The 14153-nt window shown below is 61.1% G+C and overlaps 2 protein-coding genes across 2 annotated transcripts; both read right to left on the reverse strand.

The window, feature by feature from the left end:
* Positions 1-565: 565 nt before the first annotated feature.
* Positions 566-2546, reverse strand: Q8F55_006141 (uncharacterized protein; the record flags this gene model as incomplete). Its single annotated transcript, XM_069354610.1, has 7 exons — positions 566-880; positions 927-1188; positions 1234-1740; positions 1778-1913; positions 1958-1997; positions 2035-2275; positions 2317-2546. The coding sequence occupies 7 exons, from the start codon at positions 2544-2546 to the stop codon at positions 566-568; spliced, it is 1731 nt and encodes a 576-aa protein (XP_069206681.1).
* Positions 2547-9926: 7380 nt separating this feature from the next.
* Q8F55_006142 (uncharacterized protein) lies at positions 9927-13972 on the reverse strand (the record flags this gene model as incomplete). The annotated part of the gene is made up of 6 exons (XM_069354611.1): positions 9927-9957; positions 10009-11185; positions 11238-11334; positions 11400-11711; positions 12625-13908; positions 13946-13972. The coding sequence occupies 6 exons, from the start codon at positions 13970-13972 to the stop codon at positions 9927-9929; spliced, it is 2928 nt and encodes a 975-aa protein (XP_069206682.1).
* Positions 13973-14153: the final 181 nt, after the last annotated feature.

Genomic DNA, 14153 nt, shown 5'->3' on the forward strand with positions numbered 1-14153 from the left:
TGTGAACGAGAGGCTTGGCGCCTCCTGGTCCCGCCGTCCTCTCCGTCAGCCATTGCCGCCACCGCCGTGATCTCGAGCGTGCGACGCCGCCATGGCGCTTGTTGACGTCCACCGCGGCCCACTGCCTCACTGTGGCGCCGGTGGAATCCGCCGCGGCCCACTCCCTTGTTATGGCGCACGTGGCGAGCCGCCGCGCATTCTTGTATATCCGGGTGTACATCCTGATGGCTGCCACCCCCTTAGAGGCTCTGCAGGGGGTGGCCCTGAGATGCTATTGTCAGTTGTGGCCGGGGTCTGGACGCCACTTAGGACCACCGATTCAGCCAGGCTTGAAAGACAGTGAGCTCCTCAGGGCCACTCTTCACACGACCTGGAGCCTGCATGAAGTGGTGGGCGGCTCCCTAGGGCCACGGCTGGAACAGGGCCCAGGTGCCATCAGTCCACGTGTGAGTTGACCCGGTGGAGTCGCCCATGGCTGTTGCTGGCGCGGCCTCAGACTGTGGTCATGGACAAGTGAACGTGCATAGACAGAGCACGCAGCGCGCAAGTCGTCTCTACCTCCTGTCTAGTGGAGGAAGCGGAAGTCGAGGCGTTTGTTGCCCTGGTCCTTGGTCGTCGCAAGGTAGTGCGCCTTCTCTTCCTCAGTCCACGCATTCCAGATCTTGTCACGCGACTTGTTGCGCCAGATGTACCACGCCTTGGCTAGCCAGAAGAGCACAATATCGGCCGCGATGAAGCCAAGAAGCACCTTGTTGCCGTGGTGGTAGAACGGCGCATCGTGGGGCTGATAAATGTTCGACGAGATGAAGTGTCCCGCCTGGACCGTCATGTTGTAGACGGCGGACGCGACCGTACGCGTTCGGACCGAGCCTGCATTGGACTGAAACAGATAAGCGAATGCCCAGAACCGACCCCAGTCTACTTACACTATTCATCGACACGAGGATAGGGTGGTTGTACGGGTACGCCTGGACCAGGGAGATGACCGCCCACCGCGCCCAGCGGCTGGCGTCGTCCGAAAGCTCTACCAGAGCGATGAAGAGTATCAGGAGCCACCACATGGTGATGGATGCCGTCAGGAGCCGCTCGTTCAGCAGCCTGGAGAGATACGCCAGCGCCAGGTTGTTGATCAGGTACAGCACCTGTGACGGGATCGTGAGGAGGTTGGTCTGGAAGGTCGAGTATCCCCTTCGAGGCTGTCAGTAGACGCCTTAGGCGCGACACCACACTCACAGTGATTTGAGCGTGAGGGTGAAGTATTGCCCGACAGTACCCGGCGCGACAAACGTAATGAGTCCAAGGATGTAGAGGGGCCACATGTCGTAGTCGCTAAGGGACCGTGCGAGGTCCTCCAAGTTCAATCCTTGTCGGTTGTGCATGCTGCTCTTCGTTGGGTCGTCACGAAGGACGCGGTTGACAATGATGACCTCTTCACGGTCTGTAAACCACTTTGTCCCGAAGATACGCGACAGGATCGTCTTTCCAGTTTGGCACGGTCCTGGTGGGAGGTAGAGCGCCGCCCAGAAGCCGACAAGGAACGTGAGGATGCCTTCGATGAGGAACAGCCAGCGCCAACCAGGCCAGTGCGTGTGGTGGCGCATTTCGAGGATGCCGGCAGCGAGGAAGGAACCGATGATGCCGGTAACGGTGAGCGAGACCCAGAAGTAGGACAGCCGGATGGTGAGTTCGGCGTGGGTGTAGTAGTACGAAAGATAGAGGATGGTGTCGGCGATGAAGCCACTGGATAGTCAGCGGCCAGCCGCCCGCGTCGACTTACCCCTCAAGCAGGCCGAGGAGAGCGCGAGTGACATAGAAGCTCGTCTTGCCGTTCAGCCCACACTGGCCCATGGCGACGGCGGACCACGCCATCATCTGGATGGGGATCCACACGTCCGAGCCAAGCTTCTTTGAAACTGACGAGGTCAGCGGGGTTCCGATCCGTAGAGTCTGGGCTTACTCATTTGGGACGGGAGCTCAGCAGCCAAGAAGCAAGCGTACTGCCAGTCAGCGCCTGCGACCTGCCCGTTGGCTTACAAAGATGGTGTTACCATAATTGTAGTGCTGAGTCGTGAGGCCAATGTCCTTCAGGAGGTTGTCGCTGACTGCGTTTGACAAGTTGCCACGATCCAGCTGAAGTGCCGCGAAGCAGATACACGCGACGAAGGCTACGCGGAAGTCGAGCTTCCGAACGAGCTTCTTCTCTTCCTCCTTGGACCAGGTAGCCTTCGGATCCCAGCGGTGCTTGGACTCGTACGAGTCGGGTGGCTCATAGAACCTAGGGACGTCAGGACTGAGTCGAGAACAACCTTCACTCACTGTGTGAGGCTGACAGTGTCGCTGTCCGTCGCCTGGTCCTGCCGGCTCCGCTCCTGACTTGTCTTGCCATCACTCTCTTCGTCCTTGTATGAAGCGCTGTCGTCGTCGTGCCCAGGTCGGCGAACCTTGGGTGAGGCGTACCCACTCGTGTCCACAAGCTCCGGGATCTGCGTTGACATGTCGTCGTGTGCGAGGAGCGGTTGCAGCTCGTAGTCTTCTTCGGGGTCCATCTTGCCATGCTGCAGTTGGGCTTAAGTACAGAGAATCGACCACGACGTGCACCCTGATCCCCCAAACTGCGGGTTCGACCTGCGAGCAGAGCAGTTGGCGGTGGAGGCCGACTCACATCAACAGTGAGTAGAATGGCGTGTCAGTCGGCGGCTAGTACTAAGTATAGACGACATTAGATGGAAAGCGAGTGTCGATGTGTGTTGGGTGGTCGTTGGCATGAGCGGTGACGGCCGAGAGGCCGCTAACGCTGCGCACATTCCTTTGCTGCAAGTGCGTCACTCGCAATGTCGACAGGTAATTCGGAAACCACGCCATGCCGCAGCGATAAACGCCATGTTTCAACCTTGCTGTGGGGATCGGTGTCCTGCGGATGCCGCCTTGGAGGGCCATGTGAGAGTCGAGATCGGCATGTGGGACAGCCTGATACCGGCCAACGACAGGCTATTCTGGTATTGCCAAGCTCAGTGGAGGTCCCACTCCGTCATGGACCACCAAGAGGAAGGGCTGCTGTGCTGTGGACGTTTGGGCGATCACGCACGGATGATGTGATTACCCATGGTGACTGTGTCGGGTTTGTCCGAATCGTCCAGATAAGACCGGCATCCTAGGGTGAAGGAAGCGTGTGGTTAACTGACAAACGAAATTGAGCTCAAGTCGTGGAAGCCGTGTCACCGGGCTCCAACGCGGTGAGAAGCAAGTAGTGCACGTCCAATGTCGCGAAGGGAGGGCCAGGAGCGAGCACGAGGCACCACAATACCGCTCGTGTCGAGGGTTATTCCAGAACGCACGCCACAGTGTTGGATGTAATTGAAAATGCACTCGTCATAAGGCTTGATAGGTATGAATGGGGTCGAAGACTGCGAGTGCCCAAGGGCCTTCTGATGGAAGACGGCGCGCTAGTGTGCGGAGGTTGATTCGGGCTCGAACGAGGCAGAATCAGACGACGCCCCCGCGGAGTGCTGTGATCGTCGGTCGAGGATGTGATGGCTCCTTGAGTCGAGATGTTGCTCGCAAGATGGATGCTGAGCAATGTGCACAGGTAGAGGACGAAGGAGTGAGACACGGCGAGTGTGAGTCGTGGATGTAATGGGGCCGCAGCGGGAGTATTGTGGCATCGGTCCGCCAATCAGTAATTGTCCAACCATTGTGCTTGCATCAGCCTCCACGCCGATATGCTCCGCCCAGTTTACGACGAAGCCTCGCATACGACAGGCGACGCGTTGAGCACAACCCCTTGACTTCCAAGACCTGGTTTGAGCGCCGCGCGTCAGGCCTTGCGGGCCAGTTTGGAGACAACGACCAAACTATCTTAAGGACCCAGCGCCACGTGACCAGACAGCCGAGCAGCGGCGGACGGACCAGGGTCGCACAATCCGCGACGGATTGCGCGGATCGCGCGGACTGGAGCGGACTCGCAAAGACATCCGGCTATTGCAGTCGCCTGACCAAGTCTCCAATCACCATCTCCTCAACACGTCACCCTGCAGCAATTTCCTCATTCTCTCTCTCGCACCCATTACTCCTTAACGCCCGCTGCTGACCCCAGCAGAGGCTGAGCGCGCTTGCTTGCCTAATACTCCTAAGACCCAGTGCAGGGATCGTGCTGACAAGGGTTTGGTCGTCTGTATTGGCCGGTCCTAACGCCCGTGGCTGCCGCCGCGCCTGTCTCCTAGTACGGTCCAGGTCTCTACTAATGCGCGATAACCTCTGTTCACGTCCTAGTGGTTAGGACGACCCACAGAGGGGTGGCTTTGACGCGTCGGACGCCGCATGTCGTATATTGAGAACGTGGAAGTGCACAACTGGCCGCTGTGGGGCTTGCCAAGGCACAAGCCGGGGCACACCGCGGGCGCCCACCGAGCCCTGTGAGTCCGCCGCCAGTGCTTGCACACAGACCGCGGGGGCGAGACGCGTTGCAGCACGGTGCTGCCGCCATGACCCTCGGCACCCCCCACTCAAGGCAAAGTGAGGCAACGCCAGGCAATGAGGCCAACGCGGAGACGCGCCGACGCGCCTCACTTCCTATACGCAACTTCCTTTAACCGCTGGTTTGTGGTTTGACTCTCTTTGATCTCTTCACAACCCACGCCCGCCGTTCGACATTCACATGCTACCCAGGCGCCAGTCGGAGCGGCTCAAGTCGAAGAGCCCGCCCACTGCTCCCAGGCGTAGGCAGCGAGTCTTGGTGGTGGAAGTTCCGCGGAGGAGCCCTACGTCGAGCGCCCGCCGTCGTACTGTGAGCAGCTCGCCCACTGGCGAAGAGTCAAGAACGGTAAGAGCCCACCCTAAGGTATCTCGACGCCGTTTGAGCTAAAATCGTCCCAGTGTCCTCCGCCTCGTACCTCTGCCTCGCTTGGTAAAACCACCTGCAACAGGACACTCGATGCTGCAACGACATTCAGACCTCCTATTCGCGTGGGTTTCACTCGAGCTACCTTGCCCAAAACAGACCAAGAGCTGACACGGAATCCAGCGAGACGTGACTCCCTTCCCTGAAACGTCAGAGTCTTCGTTCGCTAGTTCACCCGTCTCTACACCCGAACGCAGCGACAGTGCGATGGAGGAGGACGAATGGAACAGCCAAGCTACCTCCGACCCACCCAGCTCTCCGTTCAGCGACGATTGTCGAGACCTGTTTGAGCCGGATATCCCCAGCGTCCCCGACTCGGTAACCGGCTCCAGCGACTCGGAGGAAGTTGAGGAGAATGGGGGCGTGCAGGCTCTGGGGTGTCCTACCAGCTCTCCTGTCGTTCCGCCTCACTCGATCGACGGCCATGCCGAAGAGGAGGATGTTGAAGACAGCCGGAACGATGACACCAGGTCTCCAGCCCTCGCGCCTCACTCAATCGACGCCCACATCGATGAGGTTGAGAAGGGTCGAGAAGGGGAAAGGGATATCGATCACCGTGATACCGCCCCTTGCGAGTGCGACACATGCGAGCGCCATCGCTCCCAATCTGAGGCCGTCTCAGAAGCCGGTGCTGGTGGGAACAGTTGGCAGCTGCAAACCGTCATTCAGTCGCCGACTGGGATCCAGTACGGTAACGGGGATGAGGTTGCTAGCAGTGAGAACGAGGATGTTCGGCACGGGGAGCAGAGTCGTTGGCGACGCGCGTTGGTCTCCAGCTCCTCAGCCTCTAGCTCGACGTTGGCCTCCGGCGCGGCGTTGGGCGCGAGCTCGTCAGTGGCCGCCAGTTCCTCCCAAGCTTCTCTGCTTGCAGCAGTGTCTTACAGCGACGGCCCTCAAGAGGACGAGGAGGAGGATACTGCTCCGGCCCAACAGGCCATTCGTCAACCTGGGCCTAGATGGACAACCAGCTCGACCGCCGCCACCCTCATCAAGATCGAGACAGGGCTGATCGACGCTGTGGCTATCAGCAGTGATGAAGACGACAGTGACGACGACGGCATCGAGTTCCTCCCATCTTGGCCTGAAGAGGCGGATGAACTTGAGAGTGACAGCAATGCGGACACGGCTGCTCTAGGATCTCGGCGCAAGGGCAAAGGCAAAGCACGCAAAACCCCTGCCAAGTGTGCTCCTGCCGGCAAGGGGGCCCCCAAGGCGACTTCCTCGAAAGCCCCCACTCGGAAGACCGCGGCTGAGAAGGCCAAGCAGAAGGCCACCAGAGAGACTGTATCTCTCGCCCCTTCAGAGGAAGCCGTTCGCAGGCTCGCAGGAAAGGATGCGGCACTCGCGGCCGGGGCTCCTACTGCGGATCCTCCCCCCAGTCCTTCACGGGCCTCAACCCAGTATCTCTCCCTGACCCATTCGTCTGTGGAGGCGTCGCTTCCGTCAGAAGTTTCTCCGTTCGACAAGAGTTCCACACCCGGTCGGACCTCGCAGTCCAGCACAGCCCACACGCCAAACGGCTCATCGTCCCCCGACCTGACTTGTCCACCACACCAAACCGGTCGGCGTCCTGAGTCTCCCATCACACCCGCGCCTACGCCGGGAAGAGCACCAACCGTCACCAACCCCCAGCGCACATCCCCCAATGCTCGGATCTCCGGCACATCCTTGCTCGGCATTCCTGCCCCGTCGCGTGGGCCGGCTTCGCCTCTTCCTACTCCCCCACCATCCAGTGAAGCTGCCCGAAGGCATGTGCCTGCCACCAACACTCCGCCGGTAGAGGGAGCCTCATCTTCTTCCAAGCGTCGGCGCCGGCGAAAGAGCCAGCAGAGGGGCGTTGACCAGGTGGAGGGACTCGCCGGCCAAGTCGCACCAACTCGTGCCCTCGCGAATGCAGCTACGCCATCTACCGACGTTGAGTCGGAGCCGGAAATCGAACAAGGCCCCCCACGCAAGCGGCCTAATACGGCGGACGGCGCTTCCTCTGAAGGAGCACGGGGGCGTGTAGCAGATCCGGAAGCTGTGTTTACAGCAGCACCTGCAGCAGCGCAACTCGCTGGGACCACAGCGGGGCCTGCCGCCCCATTGTCTGAACCCGAGGATTCAGCAGGGTCGATACTTGAACGACTCGTATCCGATCTGGGTACACTACGCGCGCTCATTGGAAGATCTCGGTTGGTGATATCGTCACAAGGCAGCCCCATCACGGAGACTCTGTCGGATCCCGCCACACCTCGAAGCCGGCCGGTGCCTCAACCCTCGACCGCTGTTCTCCCCCTCTACACACCATCTGTTGCTCATGGCGCACCTGCCACTGCAAGAGGCAACCAGCCGCCCCAACCTCGCCCCAACCCCCCTGGTGCCAGAGTCCAGTCAGCTCCAGCTGCTGCGCCAGCTGGTGTCCTCACCCCGGCTAGAACTGTCTCCAGGCCCCCCGCTGCTGCCAGGCAGACGCAGCCGAGCAGCAGAGGCAACAAGGGCAAGGGAAAGAGCAGAGAGCAGTTTCCTCCAAGGGTGCGCAGTGTCGACAGTCCTAGAAGTCTGGCCTATCCATCCACAAGTACACAGGCCTCGTACTACGACAATGACCCGGCTCCGCGGTCCAACGTTTCAACAGGCGCGTCCAACAGTGGACCAGCTGGCGCGGCCGTCGGGCTGGTGGCTCCTGGATCGCCGGGCGGTGGTTCCAGTCGCGCCCGGCCTCGTGCAAAGGATCCTCTCTTCGCTCGAGATGGATATGTCAGGTCTTTCTACGCTCATTCTGGATGTCTCCTGGCCATCCGAGACCTACTAGAGGTGAGTAGCCCATATGTCGTGCAGTCGCTCGCAGAGACTGCAGTGTGGCATTTGGCTGACCTTGTCCAGTATGAGGGGGCGACGCCCACCGACTGGGAGAGAGCGGACATTATCATTGTTCCAGATGATGCCAAGGGCGATGCCGACAAGGCACTCAATAAGACGGCAAGAAGGAACGGCGCGATCCGACAGCACGCTCAGGTTGTCACGGAGAAGTGGGTGCGCGAATGCTCTCGCCTCAGGCAGGTTATCCACGATCGTTGGATGTGAATGGTGGAGGGAGTCTACCGCCGCGTTCAAACGATGCAACGATGGCAAATTGGCATCAGCCATGCACGGGTGCTCGAAGCCGACCCGCCCCTTGGACCTGGGGACCTTGGTGACAGTGATCTGTGAGCAAAGATGTCGTCGGATCAAACCACCGAGATGAGCACTCTCCCGGTATCGCTTCGCAAAGTTTCACCGGCCCCAAGGGCTTCCGTTCTTCAGTCATCGTACACCTCTGAGGAAGACAGCTCGCGTGGCCGAAGTTGCATGGCTGCCCGGGGCCCCGAAGTGCACGAGATAAGCCACCGAGCGGCAGAGAGAATGCGACTGGAAGGCACAGAGGATAGACCGGTTCAGGTCGGGGGCCTCTGTCTGATGAAGTCGTGGGTTCGAGCCTGGGCGTTACCAGGGGCTGAGCTCACACCGTTCGGGGTGGCGGTGGGGGGGTCGTTGTGACGCCGACCTCTTTTGTGCTGGTTTGCGGGGGTGTCACCGGGGGTGGCGCCTGGGGAGAGCCAGCAGCAGCGAAACGCCGTATGTAACACCGCTCGAGCTCGAGCCTCTGTCTCCCTTTTGCGTGCGTTCTCCACTCCATGAGAGGGACTGGCGGCATTGGCCGATGTCTGCCTCTCCCATGCCAAGACACGGCTCGAGCGCTCCAGCCCCAGCGTCGACGTGCTAGGCAATGTTTTCGTCTTGTCTGCGTCAGCCGCGGTAGCCTGCGCAACGGGAATGGGCAAACGTCTTGGTCGCCGATCATGGTGGCGCGTGCAGTCGTGGCATCGCACATGTCTGGCATGTCTGGCGATCTGGCGACGCACGCCACGTGTCGCTCCCCCAACACGCCAAATGGGCGTACGGGCACTGAGCTGTTGTTGCCCGCACACATGGGCCGCCGAAGCGCTAAATGATGCTACACGCGCTCGCACCAGGCGCGTCGCAGTAAGCGCTGATCGAAGCGCAGCGGTTATCTACTTTGTGCCACCACGCGTCCAAGATACCGGATCCAGTTTACAAGTAGGCACATGTGACGTAATGGTGCAGGCACAGCAACTTCAACGCGTTGGGCGAGCTCCGACGAGCAGCAGGCGCCTGTATGCGAGGTGATGCGAGTATGGCTGGTGCCACGATGCGCGAGCGCCTCTGAACGGGTGGAAGGCCCAATAACTGTTAGACGAACAACAGGCGATGTGGGGGTGTTGTGGTGCCAACAGCGTGATTGTTGGCCAGATCCTCCCTCTACCCTGCTTCACTCTCACAGCAGTTTCTTCGTGGCACTATGGGCTAGCACGTTTGTTAGGCGGTTGATGACTTGAGAAAGCACGACAATGTCTGGAAGAGAGCTCCACCTACTACTCCCTCGCCGACAACGACCATAGTCGGATCCGCGATACTCCCACCCCCGAGCGGCCAATTCCAAACAGCTCCACAATCCTGCTCCCAACCCCGACTCGGCAAACCATCCACCGAGACCACCATCTCGTGCTCAATGGATGAACGCGGTCAGAGCCTATTGCTACCGCGTCGCGTCGGGTCAGTCAGTTGGGGGTTCCCAGGTTCGCTAGTGAAGCATAGACGCGCTAGCAACCTAGGTGTTATGAGGTCTGCTGTCGTCTTGGCGCCCAGACTTGCCGGCTCATCGCCGAGGTAGAGCTGGTCGTCGGGCAAGCTGCCAACGCCACCACCATGGCCTCACCGACCACGCCGACGCCATCTCGGCGTTAGATGGGTGTAGGCACCTTCTTAGCAGGGGAACACTCCGTAGCCACGATTGACCGAGCAAGTCAATGTCGGCCCCGCACATGTGCACCACAGCCGCAAAGGATACACTCATGACATCTAGAGAGACATTCGGACAACCAGATTGCCAAACCGCCTCGGCGACGGACCTCGACATGATATTCAACATAGTAGGATACTCGGCGGCATTCCACTGTTCCACGCGACAAGCTCTTCGGCACACGACTTAGTAGACGTAGCGGTAGGTGGGGTTTTCACTGGGTCTCTTCAGCATGCAGTCTTGTTTGCCGGAAGGTGAGCCAACTCACCGGTCAGTGAGATCCCCCTTGCCCTCTGGAGCGGCACGACCCTCGCGGTCACGCTTCCTGTTCTGCCAGCGGTAGTACTGGTCCAGGCTGAACAGGAGGCAGATGTTGGTGGCGTTGCACGCGATGATGAGAACCCAAGCAGGGGTAAACTTGGGTCCCTGCTTCCACGTCTTGGGGCCAACAAAGCCACCGAGACAGGTGCAAATAAGGAACATGGCCTGGGCAGTCGTGGTCTTTGTGCGGCCGGCGACGTTGGTGGTGATGAGAGACATGGCGGCGATGGCGGCAACGGCGAACGACAGTGTGAGGTAGAAGCCAGCGAGACGGGCGATCTTGTCGGAAAGCCTGGGGCTAATCTGCCAGACCATGCAAGCACCCGTGATGCTGACAGCAGTGGGGATGATGGCAAAGAGGGCGCGTTTGCGGAATCGGTCGCCCATGTACAGGATGGCGATGGTGAAGAACGAAACCCAGCAGTTGACCATGGAGAGGAGGATCGAGGTGAGGGGAGGGAAGCCCATGCCGACCATGAAGATGCCGTAGAAGGTCGTGATGCCGCTGGTGGGGATGGCGGCCAAGAAGGCAATGATGGAAGCGGCCCAGACCTGAGGGTCGGTGAGGGCGTCCCACACCTGGTACCACTGCCACTGCTTGGCGAAGAGCTCCTGCTTGTTGTCGCGGGTGCGGATCCTGGAAACGACCTTGTCACGAGCGTTGAAGAAGCGGGCCTGTTCGGGCTTGTCGGGAATGAAAATGGCAAAGCAGAGGCCGACAAAGATGGTCGAGCAGCCGAGGAAGAGGAAGAAGGCCTTCCAGGCGGGCATGGTCAACGGGCTCTTTGTAACGTCACTTCCTTCGGCCTTGGCAAGAGCGTATGCGACGCCAGCGCCGACGATACCGGCCCAGGTGGCAAACGAGGCCCAGATACCGGTACGCGTGCCCTGCTCGTTGGCCTTGTAGTACTGCTGGGTGAAGAGCATGAGAGCGGGCGAGAGGGTCGACTCGAACACGCCGAGGAAGAAGCGGACGATCATGTAGCCGACAAAGCTTCGGTTGCAGACAACGTGCAGGCAGACCATGAGGCCCCACATGACGATGCTGAAGGCAGCAAACTTGGACACGGGGAGACGCTGCAGGGCGATACAGGTAGGGTACTGGCCGACAAGGTAGCCGATGGCTAGAGTGGCTGTTAGCGGCTGGTCCAAGCTAGGCCTCCTGGCGGTACGCACAGAAGATACTGGCCATCCATCCGTACTGATCCTGGGTGATGCCAGTGTCGATGAAGAAAGTCATGACAGTGGTGTAGGTCAGGGCCGTCTTGTCGAGCTGTGGCGGAGTGTTAGTCGGGCCGCCAAGTCGCACCACTGCCGCCGCCGCCACCACCGACTCACGAATTGCAAGGCAAACACGGCGCAGAAGAGGGGGAGGACGTGCAGGTCAACCTTGCGGGCTACTCGCCTCGACTCGGCCTCGGTGATGTGCTCCGAGTCATCGTCGACGACCTCGATGTTGGAATGGCCCCCCTTCTCATACTCTGCCAAGCCACTGCTGGTGCTCAGGTTGTAGTGGTACTGGTGTGGCTGGGCATCGTGGTACTCTTCCGGCTGGTCGTCGCTCGCGTAGTGGTACTGTTGGGGCTGGGCGCGATGGTGGTACTGTTGCGGTTGGGCGTTCTGGTGGTACTGCTGCGGCACGTCGCTCTTCTGGTACTGGTCGCTCAAACGCATGTTTGGTGATGCAGTCGAGGGTGTGTTGAGGGGATGAGGTGGCCATGAGACATCTCTGCCGGGGTTAATAACCATACGAGTCTCGGGAGGGAGCTGGTGGGCACCAACACGCCAACGAGCAAAGGTCAGCGGCCGGTCTCGAGCGTATGCTGCGCTGCTGCTCGGCTGCTCGGTCCATCTGCACCCCCCTGCGGCGCCCTGCAGGGGAGCGAAATGAGCTATGCACGGCGAACACGATCATCCGCGGCAGATGCGGGGTCGCCGCCGTGTTGTATGAAGAAAGCCGGCCGCGACGCTAGCGTGGATGCGGGAAACTGGGCCTCGAGTCATATGCCGACCGCGGGGCTGCTGGGTGCAAAGCTCTTGCTCTGTTTGGTTGCCGGGCCTGATTCATAGTGACGCCATGTAGCAGCAGAGAGAGGGGCATGTGCTGCCAAGCATGCAAGCGTGTAAGAGATGAGGACAGTCGAGGAAATCCACCGAGGTAGCATGGACAATGCCCGAGTAGGCCTCGTACTAAACCTTGGGCATTCCACCCAATGTAGATAGCCAAGGTCGACCGAGACGCGTGCTCTGGGGCCGCCGCCGGCAACCACAGACCCCACCCCGACCATCTCCAGGAACTCCAGCTGGGCCCAGCCATGTGGCCCACCAGCATGCATAGCACCGGAGCCGGCGTGCGTATCTGGGAAGATATCTCTCCACACCAGATGCTGGCCCCGCGCTGGCGACTGCCACGGCCCCACCGCCCCCCGGTCACCTTCAGAGATATCAAACTGAGGAATCTGGAGGCCGGCCTTCATCTCGGTCTCGTCACTGGCCGTCATATGGCAGATTACAATGCTACATTAGAGAGATGGAGAGTCCCACGGCGCTCCCACAGACCCACCACGAGTACATCCGTGGCCCCATCCCTTGCCCTGAAGGAAACCCCGGTGCTCGACGTTCCAAATTCGCTGCCGTCGTCCTCGAAGATAGTCGTCGTGCGGGGATCGACGCGTGCGAACAGCCGGTGCAGTTCAAGATACGCCGACTTGAACAGGCCGGTCGGCGGTGCCCTCTTTGGCACCTTGATGGACACGACGCGGCTCTGCGACAGCTTACCGGCCCCCTTGGCCTCGGCACAGGCAGAGTAGTCGAGCAGCGAGGGGTGCCCAGCGCCGAGGAAGTAGTAGTTGTCCGCATCGCCGTCGGGTGCATGGGGCACCACGCGGAGGTTGTCGATGGCGAACCCAACGGGAATCGCGTCGCGATACGTGAACTTGGCGCGGGCGATATCAGCGGGCGTGGTGCTGCCGGGCGGGAGCGGCGGGTCGACGTCGTAGACGTGGAGCTCGCACCCGGTGCAGCTCGCGACGAGTGCGACGCGGCCGTCGAGCGAAAGGTCGAGCCCGTTGGCGAGCGACAGGCACTTTGCCCAGACCTTGCTCTTCGCCGTCGTGCGTGGGCCGCTCGGGTCGTCGCCGCCCGGCTGCTTGGCCGCGGGGTCGAGCGTCACGAGGAGGGCGTAGCTGAGCGGCAGCGCCAGCGTCATCTCGGCCTTGGCGAGCAGCGCCGACTTGGACGGGGCGCACCCGAGGCTGTTGGTGACGAGCACTGATTCCGCCGAGAGCGGGACGACGGCGTTGGGGAAGCACAGGTCGGGGTGTGCGAGGGTGTGGAGGTATGTCGCCGTGACGGCCTCGACGGGCGAGGCCGCGGCCTTGTCGTAGTCGAGGCGGAAGACCTCGACGGCGCCGTCTAGCCCGTTCCCAAAGTTGGCTGCGGCGAGGATGGTCGTGCCATCCGCGCTCTCGCACAGCCCAATGCCGAGGAGGTGGAGGTGCCTCCCCTCGGGCCAGTTGCGCATGGCGATGACCCCCGTGCGGCGTGTCTCGAGGTCGTACGCGACGAGGCGCGCCTCCGTGGTGCTCTCGTCGCCGGGGGCGAGGAGCGGGTCCCACACCGGCCTTCCGGGGTCCGACGAGACAATGGCGACGCGGTGCGCGTCCCACACGAGCACGTCCTCGGCGTGCGTGATGTGCTCGGGGCCCTCGAGCGTGGCGGCTGGGCCAACGCCGGCGCGCACCTGCTTCCCAGCCTTGAGCAGGGGTGTGGGCTTCGGCTTGAGGGGGAGGAGGACGCGCGCGAGGTGCACCGCGTACGAGAGGGGGTAGAGGGCGAGGAGGGGCGGCTGGGGGTGAGCTCTACACAGGTGGGTAGCTACTCACAAAGGCGTAGAATAGGAGCGGCGGCATGGTGGGTGAGATGGTGGGGGATGCTTGGAGGCGTGGGTGCTCTTAAGGCCTGTTGGGAATGTCAGACGCCGCCGTCAGAGGCAGTGCAGCGGGCGTCGCGATCGCGCCAGATCCCAGATACCCAGATTGTGCCCGCCGACGGGTTGCCGTGCTGCGGCGTTCGGCGGGGGCGTGGCGACAG

This window comes from Vanrija albida, assembly GCF_041260175.1.
Source record: "Vanrija albida strain AlHP1 chromosome Unknown contig_5, whole genome shotgun sequence".
Classification (NCBI taxonomy): Eukaryota; Fungi; Basidiomycota; class Tremellomycetes; order Trichosporonales; family Trichosporonaceae; genus Vanrija; species Vanrija albida.